Source organism: Dendrobates tinctorius, unplaced genomic scaffold (assembly GCF_039654945.1).
Source record: "Dendrobates tinctorius isolate UK_male_01 unplaced genomic scaffold, ASM3965494v1 ptg000011l, whole genome shotgun sequence".
In the NCBI taxonomy this organism is placed as follows: domain Eukaryota; kingdom Metazoa; phylum Chordata; class Amphibia; order Anura; family Dendrobatidae; genus Dendrobates; species Dendrobates tinctorius.
This window is the reverse complement of record NW_027361679.1, coordinates 52810760-52825037: the sequence shown is the minus strand read 5'-3', so window position 1 is coordinate 52825037 and position 14278 is coordinate 52810760. Positions and strand designations below refer to the sequence as shown.

Sequence of the window (14278 nt, the reverse complement as noted above, 5' to 3'; positions counted from 1 at the left end):
GATCAGTTGTCGCTTCCATGGAAAAAGGAGATTTCCTAGCACCCATCAACATCAAGGACGCTTACCTTCACATTCCGATCTGCTCGTCCCACCAGCAGTTCCTGCGTTTTGCAATTCAAAATGAACACTTCCAGTTCGTTGCCTTGCCCTTCGGACTCACCACCGCCCCCAGGGTCTTTACGAAGGTCATGGCGGCTGTCATGGCCATTCTCCACTCTCGGTGAGTGGTGGTGTTACCGTATCTGGACGACCTGCTCATCAAAGGTTCGTCCCTTCCAGTCTGCGAGGAATCCGTGGATATAACAGTAAATACACTTTCTCGCCTGGGGTGGAAGATAAACTTCGAAAAGTCTTTCCCAAAACCGGCTCAGCAGATTTCCCTTTTAGGAATGATCTTGGACACTTTCCGCGGGTTGGTCATTCTCCCTCCAGGAGATACCCAAGCTTTACAACAGGCAGCGCGGACTCTTTCCTGAACAGTTTCTCTCCTCATTCGTTTCAGCATGAGAGTTCTTGGAAAGATGGTGGCATTGATAGAAGCTGTTCCATTTGCTGAGTTCCACCTCCGTCCCTTACAACACGCATTGCTGTTAGCTTGGGACAAGAACCCGTTCTCCCTGAACCGTCGGATCCCTCTGTCCCTGCGGGTCAGGCAAGCCCTCAGGTGGTGGACACTGAGGTCCTCCCTGAATCAAGGGAGATCTTTTCTCCCATTAAGATGGTTGGTAGTAACCACCGATGCAAGTCTCCTTGGCTGAGGTGCGGTCTTTTTTCGCCACGCGGCACAGGGTCATTGGTCAACCCGAGAATCACGTCTCCCCATCAACATTTTGGAGATACGAGCAATCAGATTAGCTCTACGGAGTTTCCACCATCTCCTCGCAGGTCACCCTATCAGGATCCAATCCGACAGCGCCACGGCTGTAGCGTATATCAACTGCCAGGGAGGTACCCGGAGCAGGATGGCCGTGCACGAAGTTAGTCACATCCTCCTTTGGCCGAGCGTAGAAAATTAGGCGGCAGATTTTCTCAGTCGCCAAGGCATTGCCTCGGGGAAGTGGTCTCTTCATCCGGAAGTCTTTCAGCACATTTGTCATCGTTGGGGGACTCCGGATGTGGATCTCATGGCCTCAAGACTAAACAACAAGGTTCCTCGGTTCATTGCGCGATCCATGCGCCTTCGGTGCAGACGCCCTAGTTCTGCCATGGCACCGGTTCCGGCTCCCATACATCTTCCCTCCTCTTTCCTTGATTCCGATGGTCATCAAGAAGATCAGACCGGAGGTAGTACCAGTGATCCTAGTCGCACCAGATTGGCCGCGCTGAGCATGGTATGCAGAACTAATGCAACTAGTCGCCGACGTCCTCTGGCGACTTCCAGATCGCATGGATCTACACTCGCAGGGCCCGATTTACCACCAGAACTCCGGGGTCCTGTCTTTGATGGCGTGGCCGTTGAATACTGGATTTTAGGACAGGCTGGATTCTCTCATGAAGTGAATTCCTCCATGATTAGTCTAGGAAGCCTGTGTCCATGTGCATCTATCACCGCACCTGGAAAACCTTTTCGTGGTGCAAAGATCATGGTCGATCACCTCTGGTGTTTTTTCCATTCCGGTCATATTGGAATTCCTTCAATCTGGATTAAAATCAGGCCTTGCGCTTAGCTCGCTCAAGGGCCAAATTTCGGCCTTGTTAGTGCTTTTCCAATGCAAAATTGCCACCAAACTTCAGGTCAAGACGTTCATTCAGGGAGTTTCCCATGTGGCGCCTCCTTATAGAAAGCAATTGGAATTATGGGACCTGAACCTGGTTCTCGGGGCCTTACAGGAGGCTCCTTTCGAACCGCTGCAGGACGTGTCACTGTCCGTTCTCTCTTGGAAGGTGGTCTTTCTAGCGGCAATTACGTCAATCAGACGAGTTTCGGAATTGGCAGCCCTGTCCTGCCGTTCTCCGTTCCTGAATTTTCATCAGTAAAAGGTAGTTCTCAGGTCGTCCCCGTCCTTCCTGCCCAAGGTTGTCTCCTCTTTCCATCTCAACGAGGAAATTGTTTTGCCTTCCCTTTGTCTGGCACCAGTCCATCGCATTGAGAAGGCCCTCCACACCCTGGATGTGGTTAGGGTGCTGAGACGGTACATCTCGCGGACGGCTCCCTTCCACAAGTCAGATGCCCTGTTCATGCTTCCAGAGGGGCATAGGAAGTGTCTAGCCACGTTAAAAGCAACACTAGCCAGGTGGATTCGCTTGGTGATTCAGGAATCCTACCGTGTCAGGAACGCACCTGTCCCAGTGGGGATTAAGGCGCACTCTACCCGGTCAGTGGGCGCCTCTTCGGCCATTCGGCACCAGGCCTCGGCAGAACAGGTCTGCAAGGCTGCGACTTGGTCCAGTCTGCATACTTTTTACAAAACATTACCAAATTCATTCTCAGGCCTGTCCGCAAGGCTGTGACTTGATCCAGCCTGCATACCTTTACAAACATTGCCTAATTTATTCTCAGGCCTCTGCGGATGCAGCTCTCGGCAGACGCAACCTGCAATCGGCAGTACCTCAGTGTTGACTCAGTGGTACATGGAGTATTAGCAGATGTATGCTCCCCACCCAGGGACTGCTTTAGGACGTCCCACTGTCTGTGTCCCCCAATGAGGCGTAGGAGAAATAGGGATTTTGTGTACTCACCGTAAAATCCTTTTCTTCGAGCCAATCATTGGAAGACACAGCACCCACCCTGTTTAGCCTATTGGCTCACTGTAGCATTATTAGGCTTTGACTTAGTTGTGGTTATTATTGACTGTTTATGCTCCTACTGCTTTTTTCACCGAACTGGAGAAATCTCAGCCAGCGAGAGGGTGTATATTGCAGGGGAGGAGCCAACTTTTTCTGGTTTACTTAGTGTCCTCCTAGTGGCCAGCAGCATAACACCCATTGTTTCTGTGTCCTCCAGTGATTGGCTCAGAGAAAAGGATTTTACGGTGAGTACACAAAAATCCCTATATTTATTAGGTTAAACCAGACTAAAAACAACTGTATAAACGCAATTACAATGCATGTGCTTTTTTTAACTGCAGATTTACCGCATCTAATGCAAGTCACACGCAGCCTAACACCCTCAAAATGTGCGGAACTGGGACTCAAGCATGGCGCTTGAGCACCCGCGATACTCTATGAGTAATAAGCGTACCTGAGCACCCCGATCGATTATCGAGCAGTGGAGAGCACGCTCTCTCATCACTAATTTTCACATGTATTATTGATTTATGGGAAGAAAAAATGGAAATGGTGGATATTCTCTAAGGCTGGTTTCACACTTGCGTTTTTTTGCGCTGTTTTTTAGCGCAAAAAAGCATGCGTTTTTTCCCCTATCTTTTACATGGGTGCGCATACACATGCGTTTGTACGCGTTTGTATGCGCATGTGTTTTTTGGTAGTGTGCGCTTGGGCGCACAAAATGCATCCTGTTGCATTTTTTGTGCGTCCGACTTGCCCCCAAAAAACGCATGCGCACGCAATGCGCTTTTTTACAGCAAAACACCCAGTATAGTCTATGGGTGCGCATAAGTGCGCATTGTAATGCGCACATATGCGCAAAAAAACACCAAAAACCGCAAAAAACTGCACACAAACGCATGATGCGTTTTTATTCATGCGTTTGTGTGCGCAAAAAACGCACCGCAAAAAAACGCAAGTGTGAAAGTAGCCTAAGTCTTTGCTATGGTACTTAGAGCATGGTGTCCATCTTCATGTCTATTATAGGTAATAATTTTGCTGCTATATATCAGCATACTTTTTTTGCCTGTATTGAAAAACATTGTCCATTTCATTTTTCTGTGCAGTCATTTTTTTTAAAATTTATATTGGGATTTAATTGCTGCACTTTTTACGTGTTCTCCTTTTGCCTGAAGTGCAATGTGAACAGCGCCTGCCTAGAGCCTTAGGTTAGTTACACATGAAATAGTGCTTCCTTTAAAAAGCGCCTAACTACATATTTTTTCATAATATCAGTAAATAGCATTGCGCTACTATGGATACAGACACACATAGCTGTCACTGTGCAGTGGCGCTTTGGACATCCAGGCCAAAATACTGTCTCAGATGTGCACACTTTTCCCATTTTTTATATTTGCTCTGCTGCTGGTAAAATTGCTATGTACCGTAATTATTGCTATTTATTAGCAATCTTTTAAAAAAACGTATTGATTGGTGATAAACCAAATCTCAGTGCGATCTTCAGATACATCATTACTACGCCTTGGCTGAACAGGGGTGTTTCTACGCTAAATACACACCAACCCATTTTTACTTCCAAATATCGTCCTCTGTTTTCTGAGATCTGGAAGGGTGAAGGTGCATTCTGCAGTATTAGGCTGAGGGAACGCAGCAAACCATCCGAAAACAGCTCTCAGACAATTTGTGCAAGCAAAGCATTTTTTCAGCTTGCCATGTGACTTGCTTTTTTAGTGCTGTGATTTGGCTGGAAATAAAACAGACATGTCACGTGCTTATCGGAGTCTTGAAAAGCGCATTGACGCTTATGGCAAGTGAGTCTCATACGATTTGCAACCAGCGACAAAGAATTCAACTCATTTGGAATTATTTGTGATCAGGTCAGTCTCAGAGTACAATGCAACAACATAGGAAAGCAGTAGATACGATGTCGCAATATGACTCATGTTGGCATGTGGCTCGAGCCTTATTGCAGTGAGCACCTGCAGTAATATCACAGCATTTTGTAAGCCCTAGAAAAATATCAGATGGGCTTTAAAGGGGTTGTTCACTACTTGGACAACCCCTTCTCAATCACTATATTCCCCCTTATAAAGTTATAAAACCTATACTCCCCTCCAATGCCCGCGCCATTCCGGCAGTGTTGGCACATGTTCTCCCTGGCCTTATGTGGCATCCTTATGTCACGTTATCTCGGCAGCCTATCAGTGGTGGCGTCACTCTCCTTTCCTTTTGGACAAACTTGACATCTGTAGGAAGTGGGAGATCAGCCGCTACTCTGACTTCCTTTGGATATCAGTTTTGTCTGGAGGAGAGGGACAGTGAAGTGGCCACTAATTGCTTGCAGGGAGAGGCAGTGTCGACATTGCTAGAACGGGTTTTAGACCAGAGCTAATATTTTATAAGGTCATAGTGATTGAGAAAAGGTTGTTTTTGAATAAAAAAAAAGGTTGTTTTGAGTATTAGACACTAGACAGTCACTTTAAATGGACCATAAAGGGTGTTTTTCGTTTGGTTGTTGTAATGTATTAAATACCTAGATGTGAAGACAGCAATTCTGTGTCTTGTACCTTGACAATATTATTGCTTTTACAGAAAAGTATGGTTTAGAACATGTCTCGACATGGAATTTTGAAACTTGGAATGAACCAGACAATCATGGTTTTGACAATGTCTCCGTTACAGTAACAGGTATTTTATTCCTACTCAATCCTCCTTATTGGCCGATAGACCTTACGTAGAGATCGGCTTTTATTGGAACATTATAGTTAGAATCATAGAATGGTAGAGTTGGAAGGAACCTCCTGGGATATCTGGTCTGACCCCCTTCTCAAAGCAGGATTCACTAAATCATCCCAGACAGATGTCTGTCCAGCCTCTGTTTGAAGACTTCTATTGAACGAGAACTCACCACCTCTCGTGGCAGCCTGTTCCTCTCATTGATCACCCTCACTGTCAAATTTTTTTTTCTAATATCTAATCTGTGTCTCCTCCCATTCAGTTTCATCCCATTGCTTCTAGTCTTTCCTTGTGCAAATGAGAATAAAGATGATCCTTCTACAATGTGACAACCCTTGAGATATTTGTAGACAGCTATTAAGTCTTCGCTCAGTCTTCTTTTTTGCAAGCTAAACATTCCCAAATCCTGTAACTGTTCCTCATAGGACATGGTTTGCAGACCGGTCACCATTCTGGTTGTTCTTCTTTGAACTTGCTCAAGTTTGTTGATTTCTTTTTTAACATGTGGTTCCCAAAACTGGACATAGTTTTCCAGATGAGGTCTGACCAAAGAGGAGTAGAGGACAATAATGACTTCACGTGATCTAGACTGTATGCTTCTGTTAATACATCCTAGAATTGCATTTGCCTTTTTTGCTGCTGCATCACACTGTTGACTCATATTCAGTCTGTGATCTATTAGTATACCCAAGTCTTTTTCACATGTGCTGTTGCTTAACCCAATTCCTCCCATTCTGTATATGCTTTTTTGATTTTTATTGCCCATATGTAGTACTTTGCATTTTTCCCTGTTTAAAAACCATTCTGTTAGTTACTGCCCACTGTTCCAGTTTATTTATATTTTTTTGAATCCTCTCTCTTCTCTATTATTAGCTATCCCTCCTAATTTAGTGTCATCAGCAAATTTAATCAGTTTACCCTCAATTCCTTCATCTAAATCATTGATAAAGATATTGAACAATACAGGGCCCAGGACAGAACTCTGATACCCCACTTGAGACATTCTTCCAACTGGATGTGCAGCCATTTACGACCACTCTTTGGGTCTGATCACTAAGCCAGTTATGAATCCACCTAACAATTGCCTTATCCATTCCATACTTAGTCATTTTTTCAATAAGGATGGTGTGAGATACTTTGTCATGACATGACTTATTAGTTACAAACCCATGCTGACTCTGTTTGATCACTTCATTCTTATCCAGGTACTGACATACAGGTTGTTTAATAATTTGTTCTAAGATCTTTCCTGGTATAGAAGTCAGACTCACCGGCCTATAGTTGCCTGGGTCCACCTTCTTCCTCTTTTTGAAGATGGGAACAACATTTGCTCTTCTCCAGTCTTCTGGGACTTCTCCTGTTCTCCAAGAATTTTCAAAGATTATGGAGAGTGGTTCAAAGATTTCTTCTGCTATCTCCTTCAGTACTCTGGGGTGTAATTCATCTGGACCTGGAGACTTGAATTCATTTATGTTAGCTAAGTTGTTTCTTCACTCTTAGTAAAAACCATCAGAAACTTAGTAGAAACTTTGTTTTTCTCTTCTGGATGTAGCTACAAGAAGTGATTCCAAGTGCAGGATGTAGCCTAAACACAGCAACCAGAGCAGTGATAGGCAAGTGGCACTGAGCCCCGGGAAAGAGAGATAATCCTGCTGAATTTGTTATTTTAGGAACTTTACACAGTTTTGGGCCCAAACTTTTCTCACAAAGTTAGAAGCATGCAATTTAACAAAATGTATTGGCATGCTGAAGCATGAACTTTACCCTTTTAAAGAATCATAAAAAAACAAAACAGTCCAATACTATTATCCCTCTTCCACCAATTTTTATAGTAAGGGCTGTGTATTCTGGTAGGCAGTATTCTCTAGCTATCTGCCAAACCCAGATTAATCTATTATAGGGCTATGTGCACACGGTCAGTAATTGGCAGCGCCTTGGACGCAGCATATGTCAGCTCCGTCCAAAGCGCTGCCAGCTATTGAACACAGGTGACTCCGTGTGCGGTCACTGAACCGTGCGGATGTACTGCATCCAATGTATTGTACAAGTGAAATTTATCTTGCGTAGACTGAGCGTCACCGCATGTCCATCTCCGCGGGTGGGCCGCGGGCGTCTGAATGCATAGTGGGATTTCTTGAAATCCCATCCACTGTGCTGCAACATCTGGACGCTGCAGAAGTACGCAGCGTCCAACCCGCAGCGTTCACTGACCGTGTGCACCTACCCTCAGACTGCCAGATAGTGACATCTATCCTTTCATTATTATTAATCAGGATTAATTACACATGAGTGGAAAAAGGAAAATATCGGTGAATGATTGGTGAGATGCAAAAGTGTTATTGGCACAATATAAGAACAGTTCCAGAGAAGAATAGATTGATAATCAGTACTATCATGAGATCTAACACTATTATACACCCTGCCCGTTTCTGCCATTGGTATCAACTACAAATATATTCTGCTATTTAGGTTTTCAGAACTACTATGATGCTTGCTCTGAAGGACTCAAACAAGCAAGTCCAAAATTAAGATTTGGTGGCCCAGGAGATTCGTGCCACTCACCACCAAAGTCGCCAATTTGCTGGGGTCTTCTAAGTCATTGCTATAATGGTACCAATTTCTTTACTGGGGAGACAGGAGTAAGACTGGATTACATTGCTCTGCATAAAAAGGTTTGTACCATATGGGCTTTAAAAACACAATATGTTGGATGCTGTATTTATGACTTTTGTGCTGGCAGAAAAAAATGTTCACAGGGAAAATGTTTTAATATACTATTTATGAAGGTTGTGCATATTAATTTCCATACTGATAAATACACCCTTTTGTGCGAATTTTACGCTAAGGAATCCAGTTTCACACAAGTGCAGTACACATCTTGGCCTCTGGGCAGACAACTCTAGACACATATAGCATCAACTGCCTACAGAATATCAGTCATGGCACTCACCTCTAGATATGTCCGGCCAAGAGGAAAGGTCAGAATGGACACAATCATATGTTTGTCCACTCTTTTTTATTAGTAAAAAAAAATTTAACCAAATTTCACAGCTCAAAATATTCAGTTTCACTATTTTTCTTTTCCTCTTTTGCTAAAAGATTATCTTTCTATTTTAAACTATATTTGTGTGGGCGGTAGGATTTTATTTTGTCATTATGGAGTATCTCTCATGCCCATTAGCCCATGCTTTAGCTATTCCTTTATTTGATCGCCCTCTTGTGGTGCAACCATGGCATTGCATTATTCTTGAATATCGTATTCTTCACTTTTTTGTGTTCTAGGGTGGAGGAAGTTCTTATCATATTCTGGAGCAAGAAATCGACACTGTTAGCGAAATTCAACAACGCTTTCCACATTTTCAACACATTCCTATATACAATGATGAGGCTGACCCTCTAGTAGGTTGGTCCACACCACAATCTTGGAGAGGCGATGTTACATATGCCGCCATGGTTATAAAGGTATGAAATGTCTACTTGTATGTTCTCATGTTTATTGCTATAGCATGAGTAATAGAAGTAGTTCCACTTCTGTGTGCACTCTGGAGGGCATTCAGTGCCACGGGACCAGGACCCCTCCTTTTTTCATTCTTATTAGGAAATCTAATAGATGCTCCAATTTTATCTCTTAACGACGAAGGATTTTTTTGTTTTTGCTCTTTAGTTTTCTTCTCTCCTACTTTATTATTATTATTATTATTATTATTATACATTTTTATAGCGCCATTTATTCCATGGTGCTTTACATGTGAAAAGGGGCAAATATAGACAAGTACAATAAACATGAGCAATACAAGACACACATAAGTACAGAACAAGAGAGGACCCTGCCCGCGAGGGCTCACAGTCTACAGGGGATGGGTGATGATACACTATAAGAGGGTAGAGCTGGTTGTGCGGCGGTACAGTAGACTGAGGATCACCGCAGGTTATAGGCTTGTCGGAAGAGGTGGGTCTTCAGGTTCTTTTTGAAGGTTTCCATGGTAGGCGAGAGTCTGATGTGTTGGGTAGAGAATTCCAGAGTATGGGGGAAGTATGGGAGAAGTCTTGTATGCGGCTATGGGAAGAAGAGATAAGAGGAGGGTAGAGAAGGAGATCTCGAGAGGATGGAAGGTTGCGTGTGGGTAAGTACCGGAAGACCATGTCACAGATGTATGGAGGTGACAGGTTGTGGATGCCTTTGTATGTCGTAGTTAGGGTTTTGAACTGGAGCCTCTGGATGATAGGAAGCCAATGAAGTGCTTGGCATAGGGGAGAGGTTGGGGAATAACGGGGAGACAGGTGCATTAGTTGGGCAGCAGAGTGTAGGATGGATTGGAGTGGTGCCAGAGTGCTAGAGGAGAGGCCAGAGAGTAGGAGGTTGCAGTAGTTGAGGTGGCAGATGATAAGGGCGTGCACTAGTGTTTTTGTGGTTTCATGGTCAAGGAATACATGGATCCGGGAAATATTTTTGTGTTTGAGATGGCAGGAGGAGGCATGGGTATGGATATGTGGTTTGAAAGAGAGGGCAGAGTCGAGGATCACCCCGAGGCACCGAGCATGCGGGACTGGGAAAAGTGAGCAGCCATGGACATTGATGTATAGGTCTGGTGGAGAGGTAGAGTGAGATGGGAGAAAGATTATGAATTCTGTTTTGTCCATGTTCAGTTTTAGGAAGCGAGCAGAGAAGAAAGCTGAAATAGCGGACCGACATTGTGGGATTTTGGTCAGTAAGGAGGTGAAGTCAGGTCCAGATAGGTAGATCTGCGTGTCATCGGCATAGAGATGATACTGCAAACCGTGGGATTCTATGAGCTGTCCCAGGCCGAAGGTGTAGATGGAGAAGAGTAGGACTGAGCCTTGAGGAACACCGACAGAGAGGGGGTGAGGTGAGGACGTGGTATGGCAGAGGGAGACACTGAATGCTCGGTCTGTTAGATATGATGAGATCCAGGATAGGGCCAAGCCTGTGATGCCCATAGATGAGAGAATCTGGAGCAGGAGGGAATGGTCCACAGTGTCGAAGGCAGAAGACAGGTCCAGGAGAAGGAGGACAGAGTAGTGTCGCTTGCTCTTGGCAGTTAGTAGGTCGTTGGTGACTTTAGTTAGGGCAGTTTCAGTTGAGTGATGCAGTCGGAAGCCTGATTGTAAGCGGTCAAAGAGGGAGGAGAGGTGGGAGGACAGTTCAAGTTCACTTCCTACTTTTAGGCTGTGTGCCCATGTAGCGTTTTTTAAGCGTTTCCGTGGCGTTTTTAAACGCGCGATTCTGCCGCGGAAATGCTTAAAAAAAGCATTCCATGCATTTATAATAGAAAACGCACATGTTGTGCCTATGGTGCGTTTTTTACCACTGCGGAGTCGCTTAGCGGTAAAAAACCCAGCATATTCAATTATATGGGGAAAACGCATGTCAAAACGCTTGACAATCGCATGCGTTTCTGCTCAGGAAAAAATCGCTTGAAAAACGCTACGTGGGCACATAGCCTAAGAGTCATACATTTTTTTTCTTGAATTTTTACATTGACATAACCATAAGAGGGCATGTTTTCTTTGCAAGAGAAATTGTAGTTTTCAACAACACCTTTCATTTTACCATATCATGTTCTGAAAAATGGGAAAAAAAATCCCTCAATCCTGCCATTGTTTTATGTGTGTTGTTGCTATAGTGTTCATTGTGTAAAATTGACCAGCCTTCATGATTTTCAATGTCAGTACGATTACGGTGATACCAAACATGTCCAGTTTTTTGTTATTTTAGTGGTGATAATAAATTCTGAAATTTGTTGAAAAAAACATTTTGGCCATTGACCTCTTTATTTTTCCATCCATAGAGCTGGGTAAAATTATTTTTTGGGTTCTGAGCTGATGTTTTCATTTATACCACTTTGGGGTACATGTGATGTCTTGATCACTTTTTTTTGCATTTTTTGTGTGAAGTGCGGCACCTAAAATTCTGGCATTTATTTGTTTTTTCGGTGTTTAACGCAGGCTTTTAATTATTTTATATTTTGATAGATTGGACTTTTTTGGACAGAAAACAGATAAACAAACTTAACCCTTTCACGACATGTGCCGTGTAGTACAGCGCATGTCGTGTTCGCCCCATTGATGTGGGCTCTCCGGCGCTGAGCCCACATCTTTTCCAGCACAGCTGACGTTTTTTTTTTGGTCACCACAACATTGCATTAAAATACAATAACAGGTGATCAAAAGATCGTTTCTGTACCAAAATGGCATAATTAAAAATGTCAGCTTGGCACGCAAAAAAGCCCTCACCCAACCAGAGATCACAAAAAATGTATGGGTGGGGGATTATTGGATAGTAAGCTGATGTTTTAATTTACACCATTTTGGTGCAGATACGATCTTTTGATTGCCCGTTACTTTTTTTTGTCATGCAACATTGCAATAAAATGCAATTCTGGCGTTTTGATTTTTTTTCTCTTTACGCCATTTTCCGATATAAGGCTAGTTTCACACTTGCTTTTTTTTGCAGCGCGTTTTTCCCGCAAAAAAACGCATTGAAAAAACGCATACATAAGCATACAACTGCTGCGTTTTTTTCAAGCATTTTTATGAGCATGCATGAAAAAAACGCAGCGTTTTTATGCGTTTGTATGCGTTTTTAGCGCGTTTTTACCGCGTTTGCGTTTTTTTCCAACATTTTTAGGTGGCCCCTCACACTACCCAAACCATGACTTTACTAACCCTAACCCTGACCCTAACCCTAACCCTAACCCTGACCCTAACCCTGACCCTAACCCTTAACCAAATCATACTTAACCCTAACCCAAACCCTAAACCCTAACTAACCCTAACCCTAACCCTGACCCTAACCCTAACCCTGACCCTAACCCTGACCCTAACCCTAACCCTAACCCTAACCCTGACCCTAACCCTAACCCTAACCCTGACCCTAACCCTTAACAAAACCATACTTAACCCTAACCCTAACCCTAACCCTAACCCTAACCCTGACCCTAATCCTTAACAAAACCATACTTAACCCTAATCCTGACCCTAACCCTGACCCTAATCCTTAACAAAACCATACTTAACCCTGACCCTAACCCTGACCCTAACCCTAACCCTGACCCTAACCCTAACCCTGACCCTAACCCTTAACAAAACCATACTTAACCCTAATCCTGACCCTAACCCTGACCCTAATCCTTAACAAAACCATACTTAACCCTAACCCTGACCCTAACCCTGACCCTAACCCTAACCCTGACCCTAACCCTTAACAAAACCATACTTAACCCTAATCCTGACCCTAACCCTGACCCTAACCCTTAACCAAACCATACTAAACCCTAACCCTGACCCAAAACCCAACCCTAACCCTGACCCTGACCCTAACCCTAACCCTAAACCCCCTTAACTAACCCTAACTCTAACTCAAACCCATAAATTCCATGGTTAAAAAAAAAAACGCATATGCAAAAAAACGCTTACATGAGCATGCCAGTGCGCACATATGCGCATCCATAGGCTATAATGGCCCTTTTTAGCGCAAAACGTGCGCATATGTGCGCATGCGCTTTTTTGCAGGGCCAAAAAATGCAACATGATGCGTCTGGAAAATCCAATCGCACACCCCAAAAAAACGCAGCGCATGAAAATCGCATACATGCGCTTACAAGCGCGCAAGTATGCGCACCCATGTTAAAGATAGGGGAAAAAACGCATGCGCAGGTTAGCGTTTTTTTCCAGCGCTAAAAAACGCAAATGTGAAACCAGCCAAAGTTCTTTTTATATATTAATAGATTGGGTGATTCTAAACGCGATGATAGCAAATATTGTATTTTTTATTAATTGTTTTCTTTTGAATGGGTTAAATGGGAAAAGATTTGAACTTTTATATATTTTTTTAATTTTTTAAAATATTTTTTAAATATTTAAAAAAAATTTTTTAAATTTTTTACTTGCTTCAATAAGTCTCCATGGGAGATTAGAATCTGCGATCATTTTTTTAGTCCTCTTAGAATGCCTGTCTGAAATATTTCAAGGTTGTGGGTTCGAGTCCTAAAAAAGACATTTTTGTAATTGCTTAATATTTTTACTACTTTTATAGGACCAAAATATCTTGTTCTTCACCTCAGCATACAGGTACCATAAAAATACATTGCTATATGCACAATGTATCTCTGTGGACTTGTATAAGATGCTTCTAGATTCATTGACTGCAAATGGAGGTCAAGATTACCAAATTCTCTTATTTACGCTATAGTGGGCTGTAGCTCAGTGGTAGAGCTGCAACCTGCGAACACCAACCTTATCACAGAAAGAAGAGATAAGAAATTTAATGTATGCACTGAGCAGATATTAACCCCGCCCCCGAGGAGCTATGTAGGGAGCGATGAAGACATAGAAGAGGTGAGTATAGAAGCCAGGAGAAAAGTTGTGACGTTTCAGGACAGACCCGCCGAATCCGGGACAGTTGAGAGCTATGATCTCACCCATTTAGCGGGTCCATGAAAAAAAGGAGACGCTTGAAAAACTCCATCAGTTTTATTTGCATATGAGATTAACTGATAAAACATCGACAGTAAAAAGTGACACTGAGCAAACATTGTTAAAAATCTGATCCAAAACATTAATGAAAATCGGTTCAATTTTTTCATGTACCAGAAAAAATAAGGATTTACTCACATGTGTCGTATGCATCCAAAATAATTGCAGCATGAAAAAACCACACCAAATCTTAGGCGTGAATATAAACTGAATGTATGTATACATGTGTGTTCTCTGTCAGGTGTGAACTGTAGGCTTTATCGCCTTAAGGAAAAAAGCCACCACTATGGTATTATTAAGGTTCTTTTCATCATCTGAT

The 14278-nt window shown here is 43.1% G+C and overlaps 1 protein-coding gene across 4 annotated transcripts in view; it reads left to right on the top strand.

Moving 5' to 3' along the window:
* The window catches only part of IDUA (alpha-L-iduronidase), a 214126-nt gene that overhangs the window by 150332 nt on the left and 49516 nt on the right, over positions 1 to 14278 (top strand). For all 4 annotated transcript variants that reach the window (XM_073542233.1, XM_073542224.1, XM_073542251.1 and 1 more), the window contains 3 exons: positions 5320 to 5415; positions 7933 to 8135; positions 8746 to 8925. In XM_073542233.1, coding sequence (XP_073398334.1) covers positions 5320 to 5415; positions 7933 to 8135; positions 8746 to 8925 — 479 coding nt within the window. The remainder of the gene's footprint in view (positions 1 to 5319; positions 5416 to 7932; positions 8136 to 8745; positions 8926 to 14278) is intronic.